Source organism: Fukomys damarensis, unplaced genomic scaffold (assembly GCF_012274545.1).
Source record: "Fukomys damarensis isolate Sample0158 unplaced genomic scaffold, DMR_v1.0_HiC HiC_scaffold_1, whole genome shotgun sequence".
Taxonomy (NCBI): domain Eukaryota; kingdom Metazoa; phylum Chordata; class Mammalia; order Rodentia; family Bathyergidae; genus Fukomys; species Fukomys damarensis.
The window spans coordinates 70,118,422-70,143,337 of NW_022900913.1; the positions used below are offsets into that span (position 1 = coordinate 70,118,422).

A 24,916-nucleotide genomic window follows, 5' to 3' on the forward strand; every position below is an offset into this window, starting at 1 on the left:
GGTATTCCATTGCCTAGATGTACCACAGTTTGTCTGTCACCTACTAAAGACATCTTGGCTGTTTCCTAGTTTGGGCAATTATGAATGAAGCGGTTATCAACATGCATGTGCAGGTTTTAGTGTAGCCAGAAGTTTTTAACTCTTCCTTGTTTTATATATTATATTTAAAATATCATATGTATTAAATTTTGCATCCTTTTGTTTACTTAATTTACATTTTTCATATTCCATTCTTTTACTATACCAGGGAGAAGATAAGCCACAGTTTATTTAGCCGTTCTCTGACACCTAAACATTTAATTTGTTTTCCACTTCCACATACACAAAATCACACACATTTGCTTTTCATTTTGAGACTTTCATTTTAAAAGTTGGATTCTGAGAGCTGGAGATACCAAGCCACAGAGGGGGACCACCTTAAAGAGTAATGAATACCCACTGTCAAAACTATTGCCAACGAGTTACTATTCCTTTAGTGGAGGCAATGAGCCAAGAGTACCTACGATAACACTCTCTGAACACCAAGTTTATCAGTTTAAGAAATTACTCATTTTATGTGGAAAAACATGATCCTTTAATTCCTTGCCCTCTCTAATCATTAGTGCAGGCAAACAAAATTTACTGGGTTGGTCTAAAGTGTTTCCTCATTCATAATGTTTCTACTCTTACTTACGTAGGATTCTGTGTCTTTCTTGTAGATTTGCATGAGCTTGTACATCAATCTGACGTAATTACTGCAAATATTTTTTCCAATTCTTTTTGAATTTTTGCTTTTTTGTTAAATGCATAGTTTTCCTGTTTTTGATGAAATCTTATATTTTTATTTTTTTCTGTGGTCCTTGAAATTATACAATCTGGCCAACTGCCCCTCACACACTGCATGTTCAAATAAGATTTCCATTTTCTCTTGTCCTTTCTTGGATTTACTTCTTTAGTTCTTTCACAGAAAATGGAAGTTATTGGAACATAATTTCAGAGAGGTGAGAAGGTCCTCTTTCATTATCACCACTTTCCTTCCAAACACCAAGTCCACCAAACTAAATTTAGTTCTAATTCCTAGTTGCACAGTGAGGCCTGGTACGGTGGGTCACGGTGAGACACGGTGGGTGTTTCTCACAGAATCTCTTTTCTCCCACTGTGCAGCGAGGTTGGCAGGACTGTGTCCAAGAAAGCTCACCTGACTACTCACTTACCAGAAAAGCCACCTGCATCTCAGGAATGGGGTGATATGACAGCAGGTGTTACTGGTGCCAGGCCTGGGAACTCCCTGGAAATGGTGGGAGGGGGGTAAGGGCTGTGCCACCAGAGAAGAGCTGTGTGTGGCGGTGCATTGACCAGTGCATTGACCAGGGCCTGACACGACGTGGCAGGTGTGGGACCCTTGTGACATGGACACAGTTTCCAGAGTTCCCATGCAAAGCCCGGGCAACTCTGCTGCTTCCCGGGCAGCTGGATTAGCAAAGGGCATTGGCCCAGGACAGCAGGCCCGCACTGGAGCTGGCTCTGCCCCAACTACAGTGACTTGGGCGATGTCTCACCCTGATCTGTAAAACAGGTTGACCAAACCCTAGCTAATGATCTCATAGGGTCACGATGAAGGTCAGATGAGATAGTGTCCATAAACAAGACAGCAGGAAATGGCTAACTAGCACCTACCTCCAGCGTCTAGTGCGTGGGCACAGTGTGAGCCTTCCACAGTGCACCCCGGCCAGCACATTTTTGCTACATGGTTATCTCGGAGCACCCACGTTCCAAGCCGAAGGAAAGAGATGCCAGCCCCCTCTGGAGCCATAACCAGAAGAGCTTCTGCCCACAGTGCACAGCAGGCCCTGCCCTGCCATGTGCCTTCCATGAGCACAGAACAGCAGCAGTTCAGGGCAGACCAGATAGGCCACAAAGGCAGAGGCTGCACCCTGAACAGTAGATCCCTGCCCAGCACAGTAGGCACAACTACCCAAGTGAATTTTGCAAGACATGGAACAAATTCTGAGCACTGGTGTTTTGCAGAGATCAAAGTTAGCAATGGTACGCTAACTGCCAAGCTGTATATGTCTGTGCAAGCCGCTGTGACAGGGACTGTGTGTTCACAGCTTCCAGCTTTTCCACCATGAGAAAGCAGGACCTCAAGGGGGCCAAGCCCTTCCAAACAGCATTGGCCAGGCAGAGAAGTGCGACTTGATCCAGTCAGCCTGCCTTTCTGGCCCTGAAGCAGAGAACTTGGGCTCAGCCCAGATAACAGAAGTGGGACAGGAAAGTGTCGGTCTAGCCAGAGCCACAAGGGCTGCTCTGGGCTTAAAGCAGTCACTAAAGGGAAGGGAACATAAGGTGACATCAGCTTTCCAATGCATTGTGTTTGTGTAAGTTCAGGCATTGCAGCTGCTCAGCTGTAGCTGATGGGAGGAAGAGTAGGGCCCGAGCCCAGGGCAGGGGTCTCAGTGCCAGACCAAGAGCTATCATGGCCCAGGAGTAGGCAGGGAGGATGGGAGCAAATTTCCAGACACTGTATGAAGTAAGTGATGTCAGCCCCCAAGACAGTGGGCATGGTGGGCAGCCACGTGGAATTTCTGCCTCTGCTCTGGGGCTGGAAGCGTTTGGGAATAGAGAGAGGAAGCAAAGAACGCACATAATTATAAGGAAGACGCATCCACACAGCCACATGCTGCTTTGTTAACTAACCCTGAGATCAAAGCACACCCATGTAGAACCACAGCAGCCATCCCTCTCATGCCCTGTGGCCCTCAAATGGCTGCCCTTGTACCAGCCTCTTGATGGCGTGCTGAGGTGTGGCTGACTATGCAAGCCCCTGCTCTCAATCACCCCATGGACACCAGTGTTCCCTCGCTCCAGGGCCATGGATCCAAATGTCCCTGGACATGTGCCAGCCTCCTTCCTGTGGGGTGGGCAGGGCTCTCCTCCCAGACACAAGCTGCCCGTCGTGTGCTCCAATGGGAGTTATTGTGGCCTGAACTGGGACAGCCAGGGACAAAGAGCCCAACAGAGGAAGCCCTAATTGGGTGGAGTGAGGCAGCCTGTTCATTTTGGTGCTGCTGCTGCCCTCCAGGACCCAAGTTCGGCCACCCCACACTGTCATGGGAAAGCTCTGCAGAGGGTCCCTTTTACTGAGATGCCCCATGCATCCTTTCCCACTTGCGTCCCTCCGTCCTGATGTGGGTGGTGACAGGGACCCATTTGTTCCTTTCCCATGACCTTCATGCAGCAGCACACTGGACACCACACAGCCTCACCCCATGATGCCAAGTATGAAATCTTGCACTTAGGACTTCGACAGCCGGTCTCTGCAGCTATGGTGGCAACTTCTGTCACCTTTAATATAATAAACAATGTTAACAGCTGCAGGTACCCCCCTCCTCAAGGTCAGCTGCCACCCATGAAGGCCAAGGGACTCATACAAATAAGGCAAGTGCCTGGACTTTTCACCACAGGCTTTTGGAACTTGTTTCCTTGGTCACCTGCCATGAAATACCCAAGTTCAACTGGTGCCACCTGTTGGGAGTCACCTGCCATGAATAGCCAAGATCAACTGGTGCCACCTGTGAGGGGTTGCTTAGAAGCTGCACAACTAACTTCACTTGTGAGATGAGTGAGCGGCCCCACCCCATCACAGGGACACCCTTGAAAAGACTTTATTGCTGATGAGTAATACGTGTCAAGCATGGATAATTGCGCCCAATGCCTGGTAAATGTGTAGCAGGTGTCACCCATTATCTTACCAGTGTCACTGCCATGGCTGTCACTGTGGAATCTGCTGAGTGTTGGCATCAAGGGCGGGCCAGGCAGCATCTTCTACGTGCTGAGCCAGGTCGTTGTGCTTGGACAAGGCCACCAGACTGCAGGTGTTATGATGCATTTTTTTTTTTTTTGGCTGACTCTGTCCTAGGAGAGCTGGTGTATATTTTGTGTGCATAGTCAGAGAAACATCCTAATATAAGCTGCTGCTTGATGCACTGGTTTCAAGGTGCCTCTCCATCCCAGTCTCCCAGTCCCTATCCTAAGCGGGTCACACCACCCCCAAAGTCTACTGTTAGAGCCACAGAAGACAACACTGCAGCAGCAAGAGAAGCTCTCTCTGATGTCTTGCCATCGTGTGACCTCCACTATGCCTGTCACATGACCTCCATAGCACCAGCTCAGCCGGGCTGGGTCTGTGCTGGTCAGGGCTGGTGCACAACAGGAAGTCAGAGTGCTGTCTACTGGTCAGGAGGAGAGGTGGTGCCTTCATGAAGGCCTTGGGTGAGCGTGTAGGGTCTGTCCCCCTAGCTCCTCTTTCTTCCCAAGAATATTGCCTGTCCTGGGGACAAACTGGCACCTGGAGTCAGCATTGCCCAGAGGGGCAGCACCCTCATACCCCCGTGTCCTTTTCCTAACCTGCAATACAAAGGTTCAGAGGGAACAGACTGTGGGAGTCTCATTTGTGCCCTCCTTCTAGGGGGTGAAATTGTACCCTGTGGTTGATGAAGATTAAAAATAAAGACAAAGTGCCCAGCTGTGCCAGGAGGAGGGCACACTGTGAGCAACTGATCGCCAACAGTCCATGACCACTATCATCTCAGGAATCTTCATGGTGATCTTGAGTCTTAGGGACAAGGACAAGTCTGTACCCCATTCAGCTGAAACACTCCCAAGAGGTTAAGCAACTGGCCAAGGTCATAAAGCTGCCAGGCACACTGGTCAAATGGAAACCAAGGCAGTGGGTATTCAGATGCAGTGTCCTTTACCAAAGGAATAGGCCACCCTGTGGGATGCCTTGGCCCTGCCACCCTTGCCAAGTAGGCTGTGGAAGCAGAAGCTGGGCCTCAGCCCTGGCAGGAGCATATGATAAGATGACAAAAGCAAGCTGGAAGAAGATTGATGGGGGACACACAGTGCCTGTCACAGGGCAGGAGGTCTGCATGGGGGGTGGTCAGTCACTGCAAACCTAGCAAAAGGAGCACAGTATTCAGAGCTTCTGTGCCCTTAGAGACAGAAGGTCCTCTTATGCACCCCTCTTGGGGACTGAATGACCCATCCCAAGCTCTAACGTGGGTCCCAAGGAGCCCTACCTGCAGCAGCTGCCTGAATCCATGGTGCGAGAAGCCATGGTCATATGAGAGCTTGCTCAACTTTTCATCCTCAAATCATGCCTCTCCCAGGAGGGGACTGGGTTTCTCGGAGTCAAGTGCATGGAGGCCACTGCAGCTACCTCCTGCAACCATCCCCGTTCCCTTCCCATGCTCCCTCTCCCTGCCTGACATCTCTAGCACCTGCCTCTTGCTCACAGATCTGGATATATATGGTCAAGCCAACCTTCTAGGGCATCTGGATCCAGGGGGCTGGGGCTGGCTCCCTCGTGTACCACTGTGTTACTCACAGTCCAGGAGCCCTTAGCAGCTGGGGAATAGGTGATGACGGCTCCCCCATGGAGTGCTGAAGGAGGGGGTCTGCCCTCCCCAGGCCGAGGTATTTCAAACAAGTACACTATGGTTGCTGCTGTCAAGAGGACAACTGCCAATCCCCATACCTGGCCCTGACCCCTCCTGGGGCTCTGCCTGTATGCCCAAGGACGAAGTTCCTCCAGCCCTGCCACTCACCTGCCAAGCTACCCATGCTTGCACTCACCTGAACGCTTTCTCATCCTTCAGGCCAAATCCAAATATATCTCCAGATATTGTCCCCATTTTTAAGAGAGGTTAAAAAACTAGCCAAGGGCACACAGCAATCAATGGCAGAACTTGGATTTGAATTGAGGTAGCCTGGCCCCAGGGCCTTAGCCTCCACAGCAGGTTGCCTTTCACAGAAAGAATACACACTCTGTTGCCCTATGACCATTTAGCATTATAAAAAAGAAGCAACCTCTGAGTTCAGAGCACCTACCTCTAGTTCTCTGCGAAAGCCTGTTTCTCCTTCACTCTGAGATCCTAAACATGCCACTTGTTGGTGAAACCCCATGTTTCCTTTGTTGGGAATGTTTAGAAATCCCTCATGGTCCAGAGGAGACTGGAAATTCTTTCCATCAAGCTCATAGAGCATGACCAAGCTGTGACTGTACTTCATCCTGCACCTGCACATCCCATGCCCAATTATCCACAAGAAGACCATAAACACAAGGAACTGTGGGTGGCTTCAGTGGCAGCTGTTATAGCCTAGTGTCTACCTCAGTGGTGTCATTTGTGAGCTGTTATTGGCTCATACCCAGGAGAGACACTGGCTGCCCCCTCAACAGCTTTCTTTAATGTGGCCTAGAGGGAGGGAGGCACCCAGCCTTGTGCAGTTGGTGGGGTTTCATTTGCAGCCTGAATTTCCAGGACCAAGTTCCTCCAGCCCTGACACTCATCTGCCAAGCTACCCATGCTTGGTCCTTTTTAGAGCAGGTTTACACTGGCTGCTCTGTCCTAGGGCTGCTCTCCCTGGGGAAGGCGTGTTTAAAATCCCACTGTCCCCTCTACTCTGGGACATCTCATCCTCGGGACACTTGGTCATGGGAAAGGAACCATCTCCTGACCCCAAGGTCAGGACCACCCCACCCAGAACAGGTGACTTCTGATCGCAGGGACAATACATAGTCAAGAGCAGACTGATTTTCCTCCCCTCTGAACTCCTCTTAGCAGGTCACAGAATTCTCCATCCCTACATTGTGCTTGGATCACTTGGCCAGGCCCCCTTCTCCATGACCACAGTCTCCTTAGTTCCGGTCTGTGGCTTCTTCCCTAGGTTTCCTCCCCTGCTTGAGGTTTCTGTGCCTGGCATCTCGCCCTGCTTCTGGCCTTCCTGCCCAGGCCCCTAAGGGGAAAATATTCAGAGAACAAAGAAGGACAGTGGACCTCATGGAGCTCAAGATGCTCGCTGCAGTGGCTCATGACCAAGGGGAAAGCCCCGAACCAGCCTCCACCTTCCTCACTCGCAACACCAGCATAGCCCACTTGATAGGATCCTGGGATTGTCCTTGGCCTCAATGTCACAGTTTGAGTCTTAATGTCACCCCAGAAGCCATGTGCTAAAAGCTTGCTGGCCATCGTGGGCTGCTACTGGGAACCTTGGAGAAGCAGGGACTCTTGAGGAAGTGGGTTGTGGAGGTGTAGTACACTGGGACCTGGCCCCTTCCCTTGTCTCTGCTTCCCAACCACCATGAAGGGAGCAGTTTTCCTCAGGTTCTGGCTACCACCAAGACACTCTGCCTCACCACAGGCCTAAAAACAATGATGCTAACCAACCATGGACTGGAACTCTGGAACTCATGAACCAACTGAAATCCCTCCTTCTTTAAGTTGATTTCCTCAGGTATTTTGTAACAGCAAAGGAAAACTGTCTGATACACTTGGTGTCCCAAGACTGGAAGCCAACCTTGCTGTACCCACAGACCCCATCTTTACCACATAGGGCGAGGCCAAGGAGGGAAGGAAGGCGCCCAATCTAGCAGGGACTATGTGCTCAGGACAGGCCAAAGTTGAGAGTAACAGGAAGCAAGCTCCGAGTGACACTAGCCGGCTCTGACCTTCCCAGCTACAGCCTCCTCAAGGAATAAAGGCCCACACCCTCTCACCCTTGGGGCTGGAGGAGACACATACTTCTAAAAAGGAACAAATAGCTTTACTGAGGTACCCTAAAATTTACTGATCATGGTGTACAGTTCAATCGTTTTAATAGATTGAGTGGTTTAACAGATTTATAAGGTTGTGTAACCATCACTACTTTGTTCACCCCCCAAATGTTCCCTCTTGCCCATTTACAGTTAACCCCACTCCTACCCTCAGGCAACCACTAATCTACAGTCTGTCTCTATAAAATTATTTTTTCTTGGCATTTCATTAAATGTAATCATATAATATGTACGTTTTGCAGCTGGCTTCTCTCAGTCATGTTTTGAGACTGGTGTATACTGCACTGTTTCATTACCACTTATGTAGTAACTCATTGGACGCTGTGTGGACCATAGTCATATTTAGATCGCTCCAGTGTCTGTGTATTAGGAAAGAGGTGGCTATGAACAGCTACACAGAGGTCACTGGGTGGCCATCTGAGTTCAGTTCCCTGAGGTTGATTCCCACAGGGGGAACTGCTGGGTCTCATGGTAAGTTTAGTGTTTTAAGACACTAACAACATACTTTCCCAAGGGGCTACACCGCTTTAAATTCCCTCAAGCAATGCACAAGGATCTACGGGTCTCCACACTCTCCGCAGTCCTTAGTGGTGTCTATCTTTCGGATTACACCTACCCTATAGGGATATGGTGTGATTTAATTTAATGTTCATTTACCTAATGACTAGTGATTTTGAACATCTGTTTGTATACGCTATATCTTTTTTTTTCTTATTGTACTAGAGATTGAATCCAGGCCTTTTCACTGAACTACATCCCCAGCCATTTTGTTATTATTTATTTTAAGATAAGGTTTCACTAAGTTGCCAAACTTCTGATCCTTCTTGCCTCAACCTTCCAGAGCCCTGGGATGACACATATGCTCCACCACCCTTGGCTCATTTGTGTGTCATTTATTCAAATCCTTTTGTCCCTGTCAATTGTGCTGTGTCATATTATTGAGTTGAAGAGCCTTTTACAGATTTGGAAACAAGTTCCTTATTGGTCACTGGATTTATTAGTATTTTCACTCATTTGTTGGCTTGTATTTTCATTTTTAATAGTGTTTTTAGAAGCTCAATGTTTTTCATTTTATCAATTCTTTCATTTATGATTCTCATGCAGGTGGCTTTGCTCAACTCAAGGTCATAAAGATTTATCTCCTGCTTTCTTCAAGTAGTTTTGTAGTTTTAGCTTTTACATGCAGACCTCACATCCATTTTTAATTAATTTTGAAACAGTGTGAGCTGAGGATCTCTGTTCACGTTTTGGTATGTGGCTATCCATGGACCCCAGCACCTCCTGTTGAAAAGACCAGGCTTGGTAAGAATTCTTTTGGCACCTTTGCAGAAATTCACTTGACCATAAATGTAAGGACGTATTTCTGGGTTCAAGGTTGTATTCCAATTCTAAAATGTCCTGGTTAATGTAGCACCAGAACGGGTTTTGAAAGCGTTTTATAAAAATCCTCTATCTTTGCTATTTTGCCAAATTTATGTATGTAATCTAGAATCAGCTTGGCTCTTCCAACAGAAATGTGCGTTTAATTTCTATGTCTAGAGCATTCCTTACTGTCGTTTTGTTATTGATTTCTAGTTGATTCCAATATTTCAATTCTAACAAATGTGCTGATGTTTGTTTTAAATCCCAAGATATTCTCTGTGCTGGTGAATGTTCCATGGGCCTGAGAAAAATGTGTTTGTTCTTCAATAGTTGCTTGTTTGATAGGTATCAGGGGATTGGGCTGGCTGATTCTGTTGTTTATGCCTTCCACAGCCATACAAACTGTCTACCCATAGCAGGTTTATCAGCAGCTGAAAGGAGGGTCTGAAGTTCCCACTAAAATTCTAAACACTCAATTCTAATTAGTGAAATTGAAAATGTAATTAAAAATTTACCAACAAAGAAAAGCCCAAGTCCTCATGGCTTCACCACTGAATTTTACAGGACATTTAGAGAAAAATTATTGCCACTACTCTTTAAACTTTACAATTAAATTGAAAGAGAAGCAATACTTCCAAATTCACTCCTGGAAGCAAGTGTTACTTTGATTCTAAAACCAGGGAAGGACCCATCCAGAAAATAGAACTACAAGCCAATCTCTCTAATGAATGTAGTTGTAAAAATCCTTAATAAGACACTGGCAAACAGAATACAGAGTGTTGTTAAGATTATACACCCTCACCAAGTCCGATTTATCCCAGGGATGCAAGGATGGTTCAACATAAGTAAAATCAATAAAGGTAATACACTATATTAACAGAGTCAAGGGCAAAAACTATATAATCACCTCAATAGATGCTGAAAAAGCATTTGACAAAATTCAACATCCATTTATTATAAAAAATAAAACAACCTTGCAGAAAATTGGAATAGATAGTCATTATCTCAACTTGATAAAGGCTATCTATGAAAAGCCAACAGCCAATATCATATTCAATGGTCAAAAACTGAAAACCTTCGTGCTAAAATCAGTAACAAGACAAGAATGTCCACTGTCACCACTCCTGTTCAGTATAGTTTTGGAAACATTAGCCACAGCAATTAGACAAGAGAAATAAATAAAAGCAATAAAGATAAGAAAGGAAGAACTAAAACTGTCATTATTTGCTGATGATATGATGCTCTACCTAGAAAACCCCAAAAAACTCCTCCAAAAGACTTCTAGAATTAATTGGCAGATTCAATAAAGTAGCTGGATACAAGGTAAATACTCAAAAATCAATAGCCTTCTTCTACAGAAATAACAAACTCACTTAGAGTGAAATTAGGGAAACATGCCCTTTCACAATAGCATCCAAAAAAATGAAATATCTAGGAATAAATCTAACAAAGGAAACAAAAGACCTCTACATTGACAGCTACAACACTCTGAAAAAAGAGACTGAAGAGGATATAAGAAAATGGAAAGACATCTCTTTCCTGGATAGGAAAAATCAATATAGTGAAAATGGCCATACTTTACAGATTCAATGCAATCCCTATTGAAAATACCAATAGTATATTTCACAGAAATAGAGAAAACAATCCAAAAATTCATTTGAAATCAGAAGAGAACTAGAATAGCAAAAGAAATTTTAGGGAACAGAGACATGGCAAGGGGGATCACAATCCCCAACTTGAAACTATACTACAAAGCTGTTGTGATAAAACAGCATGGTACTGGCAAAGAAACAGACCCAAGGATCAATGGAACAGATTAGAAGATGCAGAAAAAACTCCTGACATACTCAACTACCTCATCTTTGATAAAGGAGCTAACAACCCTCAGTGGAGGAAAGATAGCCTCTTTAATAAATGGTGTTGGCAAAACTGGATTTTAACTTTTCAAAGATTAAAACTAGACCTCCATCTTTCACCATGCACTAAACTAAAATGCAAGTGGATTAAAGATTTAAATATTAAAAAACAAACACTAAAGTTGCTGGAAGATAAGTTAGGTAGAACTCTTGAAGATATTAGCATAGAAAAAGACTTTATGAACAAATCCTCAGTAGCACAGGAACTAGCAGGAAGAATCAACAATTGGGATCTCATCTGTTTAAAAACTTTCTGCACTTCCAGAAAAATCACAAGCAGAGCTAAGAGACAAGCCACAATATGGGGGTAAAAATTTACCAGCTGTTCCTTAGACAAAGGTCTGCTATCTAGAATATATAAATAACTAAAAAAAAAATCAGATCCCCAAATGTAAAGACCCAATTCAAAAATGGGCATCTGAAATGAACACACATTTCTCAGACAAAGAAGTAAAAGCAGCAAATAAACATGAAAAAATGTTCAACCTCACTGGTAATTCGAGAGATGCAGATGAAAACAATACTGAGATTCCACCTCATCCCAGTAAGAATGGCTGCCATCAAGAAATCAACCAATAACAAATGCTGGCAGGGTTGTGGGGAGATAGAAACCCTTCTTCATTGTTGGTGGAAGTGCAGACTGGTGCAACCACTGTGGAAATCAATATAGAGATACCTCAAACAACTAGGATTGGAAGTCCTATTTGACCCAGCTATTCCTCTGCTGGGTATCTTCCCAAAAGAATTTAAAAAATCATACCACCATATGCTCACCCATGTTTATAGTGGCACAGTTTGTAATAGCTAAAATTTGGAAACAGAACAACCGCCTATCAACTGGGGCCTGGATAAAGATGTGTGTGTGTGTGTGTGTGTGTGTGTGTGTGTGTGTATGGGTGTGTGTTTAATAAAATGGAGCACTTCTCAGCCATAAAGAATGACAAACTAGAGATATTTATAGATAAGTGGATGCACATTGAGGCCATACTCTTAAGTGAAATTAATAAGTAACATGTGTAAACACAGAATAGTTTCTCTGGTGTGAAAAATTAAAAGTGTAAATAAGGATCAAAATGCATAATTGATATTGTGTAATAGGAAGAAAAGGTGTAAAAGAGAAGAGTAGAGGAAGTGTGAGGGGTAGGGGAAAGGTGAAAAGGAAAAAGAAAAATATATGAAAAGGAAAAACATGGAAACAATGACTTTGTAAACAGGGAAGGGTGGAAGGGCTGCAGGGAGGGCTGAGAATGGGGAAAAATATGAACCAAGGTAAGTCATGTAAAGGTACAAGATCCCAATGATGAATGTAACTGTATTGTATACCTAAAATGTACCAGTAAACTTAATTAAAGAAAAACTCTAGATTTACCTGTTTCTTCTTTCAGGTCTTTAATTTTTGCTTGATATTCATGGCTCTTTTGGTGTATTACACAGAATCTTTGTCTTCCTAGTGGATTGATCATTCTTTCATCTACAGAAAGTTTTTCTGCCATTTTAGTCTGTCATTTCATTTTGTTTCTTCCTATAAGTTCTCATTCCTCCATTTTTATGTGACTTGAATATATATTGAGATTTAACTTGATGTTTCTATGTGCTTTTGAGTGGGACTTTTTGTGTAGCTATTTTAGTAGTAGCTTTGGGCATTACAATATTCATGTTTGACTGACTACAGTCTACTGGAACCAATATTCCTCCACTGAGTAAATTGTAGGAACTTTCCTCTTTTGGAGTCCTTTTTATTTTCCTTCACTTTTGAATATCACTGTCTTGAGTATCAGGTGGTTTTATACTTTTGTTTCAATCATCAAATGTGGTATTTAACACTCATGTGTATTCGTGGAAAGTAGAGCCTGTGTGTGGTTTCTGTTTCCTTTCTCTTCCTCCAAGATGTGTTTTTTTTTTTGTCTCAAATATTTATTTTAGCCATTATTTTAAAGCAGGTAGATCTGATTCTTTGAGTTTTCTCATATTTGAGAATGTCCGTATTTCTCCTTTATTCCTGAAGGATAGTTTTGCTGGGTATAGAGTCTGTGACTGGTGATTCATCCATTCAGTATTTGAGAAAGTACTGCTTCTTTCTGTCCTCCATGGATTCAGAGGAGAAACACAGGCATTCAAGTTTATCTTCTGCTTAATTGTATGATGTGCCTTCATGTGGATTTCATTGGGCTTACCATCTTTGCTATTTTTTAAAATCTATGAGGTGTTTTCTTTTGCTAAATTGGGGAAATTTTCAGCCATTATTTTTCCCATATTCTTTCAGCTCCACTCCTTCTCTCTCTTGAACTCCCACCATAGAATATCGAATTTACAGTCCTGAAGTCCTTGACAACTTTTCATTGCTCACTTGCTTTTAGTCTGTCTTCTCTCTGGGTTCAGGTGAGTGAATTCTATTGAATTGTACTGAATAGCTCACTCACTATCCACTGACATCTCTACTCATCCACTGAGATTTTTATTTCTGTTATTATATTTTCTGTAATTACATTTTAAAAATACATTTGCTTTACTAGTTGAGAATTTTTATTTTGACACTTGTTTTAAGAGATTTTTAATTGCTTGTCAAAGCATTTTCATGATTGTACTTTGAAATCCTTTGTCAGGTCCTCTCAACACCTGATCCATATCAAGGCTAACCTGATCGATGTCTTTCCTCATTCAGGTTGTGAAATTTGTGGTTTTAAATTTGATGGTTGATTTCTGCTAGTTCAGTTCAGAGGTCTGGGATCCATTTTTTTTTTTTTTTAGTTACTTTTGCAAGCATTTATCCTGTTTAGTTTATAACTCAATCCTGGCCTCCTTTCTATGGGCAGTAGTTCCAATAAGCTTTTCACTTCCAGAGCTTCCTTGTCTTACTTTTCTCTTTGGTTTATCTGGTGTCTCTAGATCCTATTGACTTGGCTAAGACAACAAAAAGGATTTCCCCAGGATGGGTGGCTGGATGTCTCATGATGAGTGAGGAAGATTCAGGCCATGGAGACCAAGAGGCTTCCTAGTTGGGCCTTTTGTTTTGGGGTACCTCTCCAGTTTGTTCCTTCAGCTCTGGTGTTACCTGGTGTTTAGGGTGCAAGAGGTTCCCACCCCACCCACCCACTGGTGGTAGAGGACTCCCTAGAAGGTGTCAGAAGAACTCCAGTTAGAGCCAGAAATGAATGAGCTAACCTGGATATTTCTGTTGTTAGTTTGGGGTGGACAAAATTGGTTAGGGTTAGTCACCTTCCACTGGATAGAAAAAACACAAAATGCCCTGTAACCATGTGCCTCCTCTAGTCCTAGGATGCCAATCCAATTCATCACCTTCATACCTCCTAGAGTCCTCCTTTGGTTGTCTCTTGAGCTATTTTCAAGGCTTATAGGTGTGTTTAGATATGTTTATGCTATCTCAATTGAATTACCAGTCCCAAATCTTTAAATAATTTGTTTGAGAGCTAGGCGTGGCGGCGCATGCCTGTAATACCAGCACTTGGGAGGCTGAGGCAGGAGGATCGCTGTGAGTTTGAGACAAGCCTGGACTACATAGTGAGTTCCAGGTCAGTCTCAACTGCATAGTGAGACCCTGTCTCAAAAAAAATAGTAATAATTTGAGTTTGCAATATATCCTACAACTATTGTGTAGCCAATGAGGTATGCCTTACCAGGTAACAGTGGGCAAAGAGGGTATTAATGGAAGGGGATTGACTGGGAGTGTTTAGGGCTAGAAGGATCAACATGGCTTGGATCAGCTATGAAGAGCACACACCAAGCCTCTGGCAGGTGGCACACAGGTTAAGCAGCATGAGTCACTGGGCATCTGACCCTCTGTGGGTGGTAACTGGAGTATGGAATCTTCAAACACTCAAGCACCTGAAGATCACATATTTTTTTTGCTTGTTCAAGGAAAAATATGCACAGTTTTATGTAAAAATACAGATTTAACCAGTTTCTTGGTAATATTAAAAGAAAGTAAAACAGCAAATAATTTCATTTGATAAGAAGAAGAAAATATTCATACCTGTTCTGTGGGCATTTCACCAAATAATGTCTCACTGTGAAGGAAAAAAAAAAGAATAGGAGATGGTAAGTAAATGCTACTTAAAATATATGCACTCCAGGAGCTACATGAAATGCAGGGGCCCAGCCTTTCCTATGTCTTGGTGCTGTATCAGCCAATTCTCAGGCAGAGGAGCACAGCAGAGCCACCTCAGGGACTCCGCAGTGGCTTGATATTATCTAATTCTGGACTTGTCCAGGCACAAAGCCACATACCCTAGATTTCTGTTACATAACATACAGTATTCATTTTAGGCCAAAGCAGACTAAGTTGTTTCCAGCCTGAAAGACTCAGCAGTAAGTCACCCAACTCCTGGGGTGTGTCTCAGTCATGAGGAAGCCCTCTTGGGGCCAGATGGGACAACTGGTCTCCAGGTAGAGCTCTTCCCTATAGAATGGGTTTGCATTTTCTGACTGATGCTCTTCTGGGACTCAATTAAAGAGGCCCTTCAGAAAACATCCTTGGAGCAAGATATCCCTTCCACAGCAGGTCTCCTTGGGGGAAACTAAATGATTCTGACTACAGAGGAAAAAACAAAAACACTCAGGCACTGAATCCAACAAGTGTGCAATATAAGGCTTGTACCTGAGTTCACTTCAAATGGGACAGCTGGGTTGTAGCACATGGCTACACTGATGGTCAGTGAGTCACCCCTCCTATTATCTGTCCATACCCATGCTGACTCAGGGCTTGGTCACATGGTTTGCTTGGGATGAAGAAACATTAGCCACTTGTCACAAGCACAGGCATAAAAGGTGCTCTGGAGAATTCTTCTCCTGACACACAAGGAGACCTAGCTGGCCCACTGAGAGATGGGGGCCCATACAGCAGCCATCAGGTGTCCCAGCCACAGCCTGAGCAGCAGGACCTGGCAGATCCCAAACAACAACAGCTGTACAGGTGATACTGGCAGAGGCCACCAGAACTGCACAGAGGGCTCAGACCTGGGGAATTGGGAGCAAGTGAGAGAGTTGTGCTAAGCCTTTGGCCTTGGGGTGATCTGTTGTACCAGCCACCAAAGCAGGTTCCACAGCAGAATGAGACTCTAGCTCCAGCATGGGCTGTGTGGGTTTAACTGGTCCAACCCCCTACTAATACCTCCATTCTCTCTTCATCCCATTTAGGATGAAGCAATGATAGAAACTCAGTGAACAATTAAGGTATTTATGGCTATCCCCCTAAGCTTATTAAGTGGGTCGGCAGGCTTCAGTCTAGGGTGTGTACTCCCTGGGCCTACTCAGATGGGACACTTTTAAGGGAATTAATTTCTGGGTTTCTGTCTTCTCTGCATTCATCCCTAAGAATTCGCTCTCTTCCTGTATGCCTCACATCTGACTGTTTTCCTTCCCTATTTAACACTGTACCCCTTCTACTTTCTAAAACCAAGGCACACCATTCCTCTCAGGACCTGTCGCACAGACCTAGCTAGGATGGAATGCCAGCAGCAAGCAAGACATGGGGTGATATGTTGGCATCTAAACTTCTAAAAAGGGCACGTTCTTCATATTTTGCTTCCAAAGGCATTGAATGATGACTTAACCCAGTTGTCAGCTGATGGAGTATTAAAGAACATTTTGATGCTAGAGCACTATATAACTTTTGACATCTCATTCAGAGCCAGTTTGAGGCACACTCAGTGGTATAAGAAAATTTCATCCACTCCTGCCTCTTTTTCTATCTTAAAGGAGGAATTTTAAAGCTAACATCTACTAATAAAGTAGGAGTAGGATTGAGGGCAAATTCCACCCCTTTGGCAAAAGGGTATGTGAAGCAAAAACAAAAATCCATTTCAAAAAAAGTGACTCTCCACTATGGTTTTACTTATTACTATTATTATTTATCTACATTTATAATATACCTATGAGATATATTATTTATTTTATTCTAGCTTTCCAATATTGCTAATTTTGCAACATTAATAACTTAATCTTATTTTAACAATTAAAGACTTATGGAATAATCATATGAAAAATAGTAATAGGCTATTATTTTACTGATGAATATGACAGGAGGATCGGTAAAATACTTTCAAAACAAAACATTTTTAAAAACAGGATAAAATTTTGTGGAGAAAGTAGACCAGAGATAAAAGTTCAAGGAGAAAAAGGGACAACATAAACCTTCTAAATAGCTAAATCTTTTTCAAGGCATCTTTAAATAAATGAGAATTATAATTAAAATCCAGACCTTCTAATGTAAAAGATAGACCTGCCTGCCACATTTGAAGATAGCAATATGTGCAATGATTAGGAAATGACATTCTTTGAAACAATTCACATTTAAAATTAAAATCTTATATGTCCACAGAGAAAGGTCAAGGGTATGCAGTTCTGGAAATTGTTTTAGGAGCTATGCAGGCAAAAAGGTTTGAAGACCGCAGCTTTGTCCTGTGACCCTCGCAAGTAACTTCTCGGTACTCTTAGGTTGCAGTGAGAAACACAGAAGTACACAGAGAGATTGATAAATTTGCCAAGGTCACCCAGTTGGTTTTATGGGCTGAACTGCATCCTCTGCAAAGTATGTGGGTCCTAGCCCAGCACTTTAGACTCCTGCATAGAAGGCACCCAGGCTGCCCAGGACCAGTGGCCTCAGAGCTCAGAGAGCTTGCATCCTGTTTTATGGTTAGCACCTGGGTGCTCAGAACACCATTTATTCAGGGTCTCAGAAGATCTGCTTCATAAATAAAGAAACTTGAATCCAGGCTCTAAAATCAGGACTCTTTTTAGGAGGCTGCAGGAGAAGCTCCATCCCCCTAAAGGAAAGGTGGCCCCTCTTCCTCCAGCATCAAGACCCAGAACAGCCAGCAAGAGCTTGTGGGGCCTCCAGCTCAAGAGCAGGAAGAAGTCCACCTGTCCCAACTCCCCAGGCTTCCTACAGCCTGGGGTCCTCCTCTGCTCCCCGCAGTCCCCAATCACTGCATTCTGTCCTGTGGCTCCTCCCTCCATTCCAAGTCTGGCATGAGTGGACACAGCCTCCTGGGGCCTCTGTCAGGAAAGGCCACTCACTGCCTTTTCATCTGTTTTCGAGGGAGGCCACTGGGAGAGCGCTTGGGAACAGGGGAGGATGGTGTAAGGAGCTCTAGGATGCCCTGTTTCTGGTTCCAGTACTGAGCACCAACCAGACCCTGCTGGAGAGGCCCTGAGGGGTATAGGTGATGAGGTCAGGTGCCCCTCTTCCCTGCTGGCTCCAGGGGTCTCAAAGACTGTGCCCAGAGGCTGGGGTTTTAGCTGAGTGGTGTCACTCCTGCCTCACAAGCACAAGGTCCTGAGTTCAAGTCCTGATACCAGAAAAAATGTTAAAATATTGAAAAGGAAGGAGGGGCTGCAGGTGTAGCTCAGGGTAGACCACTTGCCTAGCCTGTGTGTGGCCCTGGTCCAATTACCAGCACACACACTCACACACACACACACACACACACAGACTGTGCGCTTCCAGGCTCAGATACAGGAAGCAGGGACTGTGGGGCCATTCAGAGTAGCAAGCTAGACCAATCGACCTTAGAGACCAGTGTGCTTGAGGAACCCAGAACAGCTCAGAGCTCAGCTAGAGCCACCAAGGTTGTTGTTGGGGTAACTCAGCTGCAAAGGCCTGGGGTGAGGCTCTGGGCACTGCTGAGATGACAGAGTAGAGACAGAGACTTACTGTGTGGGAGAGGAAGTGGTTGCAGCAGATGGTACAATTAGCTCCAGCTCAGGAGATCAAGCAGAGGTCATGAGGTCAGAGGACACAGCAAAGGGCTGGCTAGTGTCCCTGACTTCTGGGCTGGGCTGTTGATTGCAGGGTCCCTCTAGCACTCATATCAGGAGCAGGGCAGCTACTCTGATATCCTTTATCTGAACAAATGTTGCTGCAGACCAGAGAGCAAGCTGCAAACTTTCATGCTCTGTGGCCCCCAAGACAGAGGGCTGGCTTCCTTCCCACACATCTGTCCTCAAAACCTGGAAACCATAAGTCTCAGGAGGGAGTCCCTGGAAAGACCCAACCCTCCTCCCACAGAGTGCAGTTCCCAGCCTTCCCATGTTTCTAGTTTAATCAAATGTCAGGACTGATCGTGAGAATGGGTTACCCGTAAGTCATGAGGGGCTCATCTCTGAAGATGGATTTGATGTTCCCAGGAGAGCTAGGACCATGAGCAGTCACCCGTGAAAGTGGCAGCCTCCTAGGGCCTCAAGGGATGCATCCTGGCCTCAAGGGATGCATGGCCCTGTGTCACTCTGGCACCTCCAGGAAGCTGCTTGGACTCATGGTGCCTGCTGCTTGGGAACCAGCTGGTTGCCACGGAAATATCCTAGTGCCCCAGTCCTTAGGCCACAGGGGTGGTAATGATGTCTCAACCATCTGTAGTGTTGGGAGGGCTCCTTTCCTCCTCTCCAAGATGGGGCTGCCTTTGCTTCCAGCTTGTAGTGGGGGTACACGGCAGTAGTGTTCTTGGAGTCCAGGTTTAAAGATGACCATGAGCTCCTTACCACTCTCCCCTCCTGAGTCTAGGCTGCCCACAGGACTTGCTATAATCAATAGGAGGTGGGACAGTGACCTTGTGCCGATGTCCAGTCTACGCCTGTCCACGGAGCCTGGTCACCAGGTGATGGCTTTTTGCCTGCTGGAGGGACCACAGAGGACATGCAGGTATCACCAGTCCTGCTATCCCACCCATCTCAGAGGTGGCCCCAGAGCTGAGCTGGTGCCATCCTGGATCTCCTGTCCACAGCCAGATAACCATCTCACGTAGCCCAGTTTAGGGCACGCACAGAGATGATGCTTCCAGTCACTGTCCTGGGTGATCTGTTTGCAGCAGTAGCCACCTGGGATGTTTGGGATCTGTGTCATGTCCTCTGGGTGGAGTCCATCATTGATAGGAAAGGCAACCCTGCTTTTTCTATGTCCAGGAAAGAGGCTTTTGACCAACTTAAAACAAAGTTGCATTTATAAGACCCCAATTTCATGAGGAAAAGACTAGGAAGAGTCCTATAATCCAGGCCCCAAGGAGGCTTAGAGCTCCTCCCTGCAAACCCACCTGTCCACCCGCTGCGTAACCCTCCTGGATAACTCCCTCCAGTGGCTTCGATGTGACAGGGAGAATGGTTTTTCTGAGAGCACACAGGGGAGTCAGATCAGGACAGAAGGCTCAGATCAGAACAGGGTGGGCTTGGGATCCTGAGCAGTAATGGGTCAACTATAGGTGCCTCTGCCTCCTCATCCAGGAAACAGGGACTCAAAACAACTCCCACCCAGAGAGTGCATGAGGACAGAAGCAGACCCCAGAGGGACAGCTGCCCATGTGCACCAAGAACCTCTCTGCTGAGCTTGGCTCAGGCTCCCGGGGGCTTGGTCTTCCCCAGCTCAGTGGACACAGCCTCAGCTGAGATCTGCTGTTCACTGGCAGTGGTGTCCAGGGGCACTGACCCCTGGAGAAAATCCAGCTGGCAGGGGGCATTCCTGTTATCACAATGAATGGGGACTGTCACCTGACAGGTGGGCAGGGTCCTCGGTGTAGGCAATAGAGAATGTCCACAGGTGAAGACTTATCCCTCTTGACTTTGAATGACCATTCAACATCCACATAGAGGAAAAAACCTACGCATGAGAGCCAGGGCCTGAGTCCACATGACACAAACCAAGGTATGTTTTTGTCCTAGTAAATATGCAGTAAATACATGTTTCAAGGGTGTGAGAATCAAGTGAGAGTGTATCCTTTATTCAAAAGATTGCCAGCAGCTGGGAGTTTATAAGCAGTGTTCCCTCATGGATTCTAAGGCACATTTGCATCCATCTACACTTGTCCCTGTCATATGCATATTAAGTATCTTATATAGTGTTTATTTCACAAGTCAAATGTGAAAGAAACTAGCACTTGTGAAAAGAAGTGCAATACTAAAATGTGTTTTATTTACAAATTGCTTCCCTTTATTTCTCCTTGAATTGTAGAGCATTAGATGGGGTGGGAGCTGCTAGTATAGCTTCCCTGTGACTTTCATTTCCCACAGTAACAGGGTCCTCTGGACACATGCCCTGAAGGGTGCCGAGTAGGTGGAGGGGAGCTGGCTGGTGGTCTTGCTGAGGCAGTGTCTGATGTGAACAGGGGTGGAGGCTCTGGAAAGCAGCGGGGCTGCTGCTCTCTACACCCAAGCCCACCACACAGGGGCTCTGTCCTTGACCACACAGTATGGTTCATGGTGCCAGCCTGAGCCTGTTGTTGAGGATCCCACCAGGTAATGGAGGGCTGCAGGAGCCAGGGAGAGTGGCGGAGTGGGGAGACACACAGTAACCACCACCACAGAAGGCTGCAGGCCAACGCCTCAGTGCAGGCTCTGAGGCTGTCCTGAGCAGCATGTGAGGCATACCATGGGGCTGAGGTCTGAGCCTTACTTCTGCCATGCCCCTTCCCAGGACTTCCTCAAAATCCTCAGCCCTGCTGTCTGTCACGTGGAGGCCAAGTGGCTGTCGTATAGGACACAGAGGGGCCAAGCCAGGTGTCTGGCCCACAGCAGATGAACAGACAACCCTGGCCATAGCTAAGTGGGGCTCCAGACCTGAGAATGGGTGTACTTGAGATCACCTGGAGCCCAACCCATGGGAAGTAGCTGGGTCCCTGCATGTCCTGCTGGCCTGGCTCTGATTCCTTGCCTCCTGCCGCGCGCATCTCACTCTCACATGACTAGCTGGGAAATGACCTGGAGGCTTCCAAGGGGCAACAGCTGGGAGCAGAGCAGCTGAAACAAACCCCCATTGCATCGTTTGTTGAGCACCTGTCCTGCTCCAGATTCCCAGGAGAATGCTTCACATGTGTATCCCTACTTGCAGGGTCTTCTCAGGAGAAGCCAGTGCCCACACCCAAGTGCAGGACAAGCCACAAGCTCTGAGAGGCAGTTGGGTAGGATGGGGTAGAAGCTCAGGTGTCACTGAGTGGGTGTCAGGCACCAGGAAGGCAGCTCTGGGACAGAACAGGGACATGCACTGCTGGGCAGATCCTCAGGCTGCTGAGTACAGAAACCCAGGCTTCATGACTGGAGATAGAACAGGCAGCACTCATGGGGAGATGTCTCCAGAAACAGAATCCCTGAGAAGGAAATCTGAAGGGGCAGAGGACAGAGTCCAAGGATTGAGGGGCGCTCAGGAAAGGAGGCCAGAGGGGGACTTTCCAAGTCCCACCTTCCTGCAAAGCAGACACTTGTGAGAATGTGCTGTCCAGGTCAGAACAGTTCAGGAACTTGGCCAAAAACAGCTTTAAGAGGCAGAGCCAAAATGCGGTTTGAGCTCATCTCTTGAGAAGGGAGGGAGGGAGGGATTTGAGGAAAAGAGGAGTGAAACTAGGTCAGCTCATTTTAGCATTGCCTAAGCAGAACACACCTTCTCACTCACTTTGTTTTCAAGTCTCAGGTAAATTGTGCCTGGCACAGGATGACTTTTGCACCCAGGACACTGTGCCAGCCTCCCCTTTCTGTCCCTGGGTGGGGTGGCCTTGTGTTTATCTTACCTCTGGACTTCCTCTTGTGGAACACAGACTGGCAGATGATGACCAGGGTGAACAGCAGGACACTGAGGATGCCCACACAGCACACAAGGACGGCGTACATGTAGAGATCTGCAAAGTGAGGACATGCAGGCCACTGTCAGCAGAAATGCACAACAATCCTTGTGGGAATCCACACGGGATTCCAAAAGTCCCCAGACTGCAGCCTCCAGGGTTGTGGTAGAAGGACACGCATGGATAAAACAGAACGCAGAGTAACACAGAAACAGCCACACCAATTTTTGACAATGGAGAAAGCACTTCAGTGGCAGCAGGATCACCTCTTCCATAACTGGCGCTGGAGCAACTGGATTTCCGTTGGCAAAAAATAAAATTAACTTCTCATGCTATATATAAATTAACTCAAAATGCTCCAAGCTGCTCATTTAAAATGTAAACTAGCAAACTTAGAAGAAACACAGAAGAGTCTTTGGGATCTAAGACTAGGTAAAGAGTTCTTAGACCTTACGCCAGTAGTGTCCTCCATATCAAACTTGAAGGCTGGGAGTGGCTTATCAGCAGAGCAGTTATCGGGCACATATAAGGCCCTGAGCTCAATCCCCAGCACCATAGTATAAGTAAAATAAATAACTTGACAAATCTGGTTACATCAAAATTGAAAACTTTGGCTATGTAAACAACCATAGGAAGAGGGTGAGAAATTTAGCTACAGACTGGAAGAAAATACCTGCAAGCCATGTACCCACGACAGAACTAAAGAACTCTCAAAACCCAACAATAAAATATAAATAAATAATTCTATTATTTAGAAAGTCAGCAAGACACACGGAGACATTTCACGGAAGAAAACATACAGGTGTGCAGCAATCACATGAGAGAATGTTTAACTTCTTTAGCATTAAAGAAAGGCAAAATTAAACCAGGATGGAACACCCCATACAGCGTCCAGCCAGAATGGCTAAAATGAAAAGTGGTGACACCAAATGCCAGCCAGGACGTAGGTGAGCTGGATGGTCCACTCATGACCGGTGAGAGTGTAAAATGGGGCAGCCATTTTGGGAAACTTTTGGCCATGAAAATGCCCGACACTTTCACTGTTGACTACTCAATATCCCCAGCTGTTTTTCCCATAACAAATGACCCTTAGATGAGCATCCATATGAACCTTAGTGCGGCTCGCACTTGAAGCTCTTAAGATGAGATTCCTGGGAGTGCAGGTGCTGAGTTGACAGGAACACACCTTATAAAGCTCTTGGAACCAGGAGAAGCAAACAGTCAGGTGCCTAAACTGAGGAAGCCAGGGCTGGGAGCAGCCAGTGGTGGGGCTGGAGCCACAGGCGAACTGAGGGTCCATGAGAAAGCAGGGCATGGGGGAGGGGCCAGAAATTCAAGCTCTTTCCATCTCTCCTTGATCTGGCTCCCAATGGAGCAGATGCAGCCTCTGCCCCTGGAGTTCAAGGGTCCACTCGTCTTCTTAGAGCTGCCCCGCTTTTCTGCCTGAACTAGCTGGAGCAGGCTTCTGCTCCTGGCCACTCAGAAGTCTGAGCTAAAAATAAAATGCAGATTTCCTTCTCAATCTATGGCTTCAATCAAGGGTAGAGCAAAACTATTCTTTAAAAAACTGCATCTGTGCTGAATATGGAGAGACCTTCTCCTAGTCATTATTCCCTATACAATGCAATGTAGGAACTATTTGCATGGCATTCGTATTGCAATAGATTTTATAAGTCATGAGGAGATGATGTAACATGCGTGGGAGGTGTGCATAGGTTATATGCAACCAAGATGCCATTTCATATATTAAAAAGAAAACGCATCCAGGGATTTTGGTATGGGGCAGGGGTATGAGTCTTACTGACATCGTGGACCACTTCAGGGAAGGCAAACCTGTACCCACATGTGAGGGGGCCAGGAGGGTAAACTAAAGGAAGAGCCTCCCACAAAGGAGCCTGGGGTGAGGCACAGTGCGCACAGGAACCAGGGAGCTTTCTAGAAACCCAGAGTAAAGCCTCAAGGGCAGAGGGGAACACCTCCTGCATTTCCCATGTGGAAGCTGCTGGGAAAGCAGGGGCAGAAAGCCACACCAGAGGGACAGGGGGAAAGCTGGAGGTCACCAGACAGGAGGTGCGCAGGATGAAAACAGTAAAAACTGTCCTAGCACTACAATCAGAAGTGTCTTTCTGGGGATGCGACAGTGTTTCCAGGCGAGCACCATAGACTGATAGGTGGAGCTCCAAGGAGTGGTCAGTGAGGACAGTGTCCTGGGCCTCCTTTTCAACAGCATGGGCTGCACCAGCTGGGCTCACAGGTTCCCAGCAAGACCCCAACTGAAGGACAGAAGAGAGTTCACACTTATTCACGATGGCTCACCAGAACACAGGACGACTGGACCATGGCAATCCAGTGACCAGTCTTGAATCTGTATGCTGTTGGGAAAACCACTCTGAACAGAATTGCAGGGTCATTTCTGGCTTGAAAAACATGATAAATAACACAGTCACATTTCTAGGCCAGACAAAACTGGGACAGGTGAGCACTACATC

At 45.9% G+C, this 24,916-nt stretch overlaps 1 protein-coding gene across 1 annotated transcript in view; it reads right to left on the reverse strand.

Moving 5' to 3' along the window:
• Vstm4 (V-set and transmembrane domain containing 4) overlaps nucleotides 1-24,916 on the reverse strand; it is a gene marked incomplete at its 5' end in the record, with an annotated part of 82,438 nt that overhangs the window by 26,740 nt on the left and 30,782 nt on the right. The window contains 2 exons of the mRNA XM_010622623.2: nucleotides 14,864-14,897; nucleotides 22,377-22,484. Coding sequence (XP_010620925.1) covers nucleotides 14,864-14,897; nucleotides 22,377-22,484 — 142 coding nt within the window. The remainder of the gene's footprint in view (nucleotides 1-14,863; nucleotides 14,898-22,376; nucleotides 22,485-24,916) is intronic.